Raw genomic sequence first — 4456 nt, forward strand, 5'->3', positions numbered from 1 at the left:
GATTACCGATCATACACTTTTTCATGGAAATCGGCCGATTATGATCGGTGGCCGATCGATCGGCACACCTCTAGTATTTATGTTACATTGTATGTAATGATTTGAAAGCTTTTCCCTTTCCCATTCGCAATTATTGTTTACATTTCTCAGCAATATGTGGAATAGCAACTTTAGACCTATTTTGATAGACCTAGTTTTCCATAAAACATTTTTATAGTTGAAGATCTCATAGTTCATTATAGTTCAGAGTCCAGATTGAAAAGACAAAAGGGTGAGGGTGTTCACATGTGCATTTAGCATTAAAACTCTTTTTTTTTTCTTATTTACCATAACATAAAGTCATGAGACAAACTGAGGTGTGAAAACTAGAAAGGAAATGTAAAAACACCTAATTCAAGTCCACGTGAACTGTCACATTTACCAGTTTACTTCTAATTCTGTTTTTTCACAGTTTCTTCTCATTCCACCTCCCACATATCATTCACTGTTCTGTTTACTTCTTTTTTGTCAGGGTTCAAGTGTCCAGTGTGCTCCAAGTATTTGTCCTCAGATGAGATGGATCTTCACCTGGTTTTGTGTTTAACCAAACCACGCGTCACGTATAACGGTAAGAATGAGGCCTCCTTTTTAACTAGAGTTAAACTACTGACTACTGGCATGCTGCGCTTCTATCCAGTGCTAATAGAGATGTGACTTTCTTCCACAGTATGCTTTACCAACATCCCCCAGAATCCTATGCGGTTCTCGACCAGCGTTAAATGAATATTTTTTATATTGTATATTGAACATTCTATCAGATGTATCATCTATTAATATTTATGATGTGTCTATTGTGATGTATATTGTTATGTATTTATTGTCCAGCCCTACATTAGGCTTATCAGAGAAGTATCTAAACTTATCTAAGCATTAACGAGCCGCACAACACTGGCTTTCTGAACTCAGGTCTGAAGATTATTGACCCGTAACATAGTAACATGTTTTATTGTTCAAGTGGGATGTTTCCGCTAAATAAGAAGCTCATTGTGGAGGAAACACGCTGTGGTCAAGGTTGGATCTTTAGTAAAGGTTCCAGGTTCAGCAGATTACTCCATGACTTTAAATGGCAAACACTGATAAGATGATAGGTGAAGTTCATTGTTAACATGTGACTGTTTTTGATATGTGCGTCTCCCTGGCACCCATTTTTTTTCTTCTCTCTCTCCTTTCACTTCCTCACAGAAACACACACCGTCTCTCATTTCTCTGTCATGCACACTTCTGACATGTCTTTCTATCTTCACAAGGACTTTACATTGACCCTCATTTATATACCCTAACCCTGACCTTTACGCTGCAGCTAACCATTACAAGGACACGCCTCAGACCCTTAACCAACCCTTAACCAGAAAACATCACTTCTTCTCATAGTGTCCGGGTTTTGGGCAATAACATCTGTACATCTTTGACAGTCTGGTGGGAATATCTCAGAACAAACGGATCTTCAATTCTCAATATTTTCTTATTCAAAAAGAAAGATTTGAATTATTTCTTTGCATATTTAAAATAAATTTCCAATATTATATAAAAAGGCCTTAGTGTTTAAATGAAAAACCTGCAGAACCTGCCAATTTTTTTTATAATTGTCAGTTTAATCGATAGCATAATCAACTACAAAATAATCATTAAGTGCAGCTCTGTTTCTGAATATCTTTAACAAACTGTTAGATTTGCTTATAAAGATTTCCTTGTTTTTCTCCATTGAGGTTAATTCAACTGCATAAAATAAATTTGAATAACTATCAGTGAGACTGATCAGATGCTGGTTTGCTTGTTTTTTTCTGGCTGATTTGACATCCTCTGTAGTGGCTGATAATTCAGCCACTATTTCAAACCAGAAGAGTTGTTTTACTGAAACAAGAGGAAAAAAAAACATTTAATGAAGGCAGACGAGCACAATGTATGAACTAATAACACCCCGCTCCCACCAACAAGTTCTAATGTTCAAAAAGTGACTAAGTCTGTGTGAAAATGAAGCGCTCCCAGCTCTTTGGTTATGTAACAGCAGGCTCCTTTTCCAGCCTGCTTCCCTGTGAAATCTTGTGTAATCTGCCTGTAATGTTTCCAAAAGCAGAGACTAATGCTGTGGTTGCCTGAGGGCAGCTTCTCCTTGTCTTTCTCACTGTTGTGTATTTAAGGACAGCAGAGTCATGGTTAATGTGCCCTGCAGGCCTTTCTCATTACTCTGCTTTCTTCCTGGGGTTTTGTTGCTTCGTCGCCTTTTGCTCAACATGAACATGAGCTTGTAAACTTGTGAAACTGTTCCTTTCTGAAACCGTAATCATTCCACATTTCCACTGTACTTCTCTTTGAGCTGAACACTTTCGGGGCCAAGTCAAGTTCCTGTTTGTAAAAAAACTGGTTTCCTGTTCAGCTGAGACAGATTCCTCTGTGTCTTCCTGTGTCGGTCATATGATAATTGTGGTGTTATTAGCTTGCTTCTACATGGAGGAGCACGTGAGGAAAATGCCACACTTGGAGCCTCAGCAGAAGGAGAGGCAGCCATTTATGTTGTAGGTGATGGAGCAGTGTTGAGGGGGCGGACGGCTGCTGTTCTGGTTTTTCTACCAGTTCCAGTTCTTAAGTGGTCCTGGTCTTAACTGGTTCCACTTTTCCAAAACCAGAGATCCACATCAGAGCCACATTATAAACGTCTCAACGCTATTAACAACTGGCAGTGCTTGTGAACGCTTCACAGTCTTGATCAGTTGATCTCTGATCTGGGCGTTAAACCCAGCTTTTAGAGCAAAGGTTATTAAAAAATTAACAGTGCTAAACTGAGTTGGAAATTACATTTATATAAATAATACATTTTATAGATTCAGGGGGAAATAATCAGTTGAACCATGCATTTTGACCTACCTACCCTCTGTTACTGTGTTTTAAATTTGGCCTATCAAAAACCAAACTAATTCCTGGATCACATGGCACCAGTTTCAAGAGTCAGAGTTTAACATAAACTCCCCATCTGTTAGCATGTCAACCTTTGAATCAACACTAATACCCATGTCACACTTTTACACATTTGCCTTTACGTCCAGTGGCTGACTTGGCGCCATAGGATAATAAGTTCTGCCACTGCCTTGCTACACATTTAACTCTGGAGCATAAACGGTTTAATCAGGCTGCTATCAATTCTTTGGACATGTTAAAAATTTCTATCATACATGCTTCAGCGTTCACATATGCATAGAAGTCCACCACTACTACTGAATCAATATAACTTTGACTCGAACTTCGCACAATACTCTGAAAACATGACCTAATGTTGTATGCTGAAAAATCTGAAATGGCAACACATTATGCCCCGATTGAAAGAAATCTAAGAATGGATAAGAAACTAAGTCAATCCAAAAATGGTTACTAAACCATTTCTAAGGCTTTGGGACTAACCTAGTGTGGTGGTCAGTGACTGCTGCTGCACTACTTTAGGACCTGTAATCTTGACATCAGCTCTGCACCAGAAAATCTTGAACAGCAAAAACAGAAAGTGTTCAGATGGCCCGGTAAAACCCAGACTGCTGGCAGGCTGATTGAGGTGCTGTGGTATGACCTGAAACAGGCTGAAAATGATGGAAATCTTTGCAATGTGCCCGAGTGCCTGAATTAAAATAATTCTGTAAAGCTGAGTCAGCCAAAATTCCTCCACAGTGATTGAAAAGACTCATTATCAGTTATCACAGTTGTTCCTGCCAAGGATGGAACCACCTGTTACTGGGTTTAGTGGGTAATGACTTCTTCACATATGGCCAGGTTGTTTTGGATAGATGGTTTTCCTCTTCATAAATAGGAAACATTTAAGTGTAACAAAAACAGAAGAAATCTGCAAAGTGCTCATTTGTTTTTCACAGTGTTGTCTAATCTGAGCAGTTGCTGCCTTCAGCAGTCAATGTGGGTCTCTAGCAGATTCATTCAGAAACAGGAACTGAAGAAGGTACAAATTTGCCACATCTCATGTAAACAAAAACTGCAGCGTGGACTCTCGAATAATGTTTTGTTTTCACACACATACACACACGCACAGAGAGAGCACCTTCTGGTCCCTAAATATATCCACTGGTGGTTCATAGCAAGCACACATGGCAGCTGCTATGCGAACGTAACACCAGAGATGTTTCCCGGTCTTATTTCCAGCCTGCTCAGAAACACACTCATCTATTTCTATTAAAACAGCCATAATACAGAATGGATGGCATGGAGGTCAGCGTGTTGATCAGCAGATTGGTAAATTTACCTCTTAGAACTGATGCTACCCATGTTAATGAGGAATCTCTAAAATAACAGACCAACATTTTTGCACTCATTACATAGACAATATTTAATCTTGGTCCATATTTATTCCTTCAATTACTTAGTGAGACCTTTACAGTACATTGACTGTCAATGATTGACATTAATAGTAATGTGCAACAAGGTG

General features: G+C 38.9%; 1 protein-coding gene across 2 annotated transcripts in view; it reads left to right on the forward strand.

The window, feature by feature from the left end:
* The window catches only part of znrf2b (zinc and ring finger 2b), a 36475-nt gene that overhangs the window by 22354 nt on the left and 9665 nt on the right, over positions 1-4456 (forward strand). For both annotated transcript variants that reach the window (XM_015042201.1, XM_015042200.1), the window contains exon 2: positions 512-607. In XM_015042201.1, the coding sequence (XP_014897687.1) occupies positions 512-607 (96 nt within the window). The remainder of the gene's footprint in view (positions 1-511; positions 608-4456) is intronic.

The sequence above is a fragment of the Poecilia latipinna genome, unplaced genomic scaffold (genome assembly GCF_001443285.1).
Source record: "Poecilia latipinna isolate Pla-1442-1.1 unplaced genomic scaffold, P_latipinna-1.0 Scaffold581, whole genome shotgun sequence".
Taxonomy (NCBI): domain Eukaryota; kingdom Metazoa; phylum Chordata; class Actinopteri; order Cyprinodontiformes; family Poeciliidae; genus Poecilia; species Poecilia latipinna.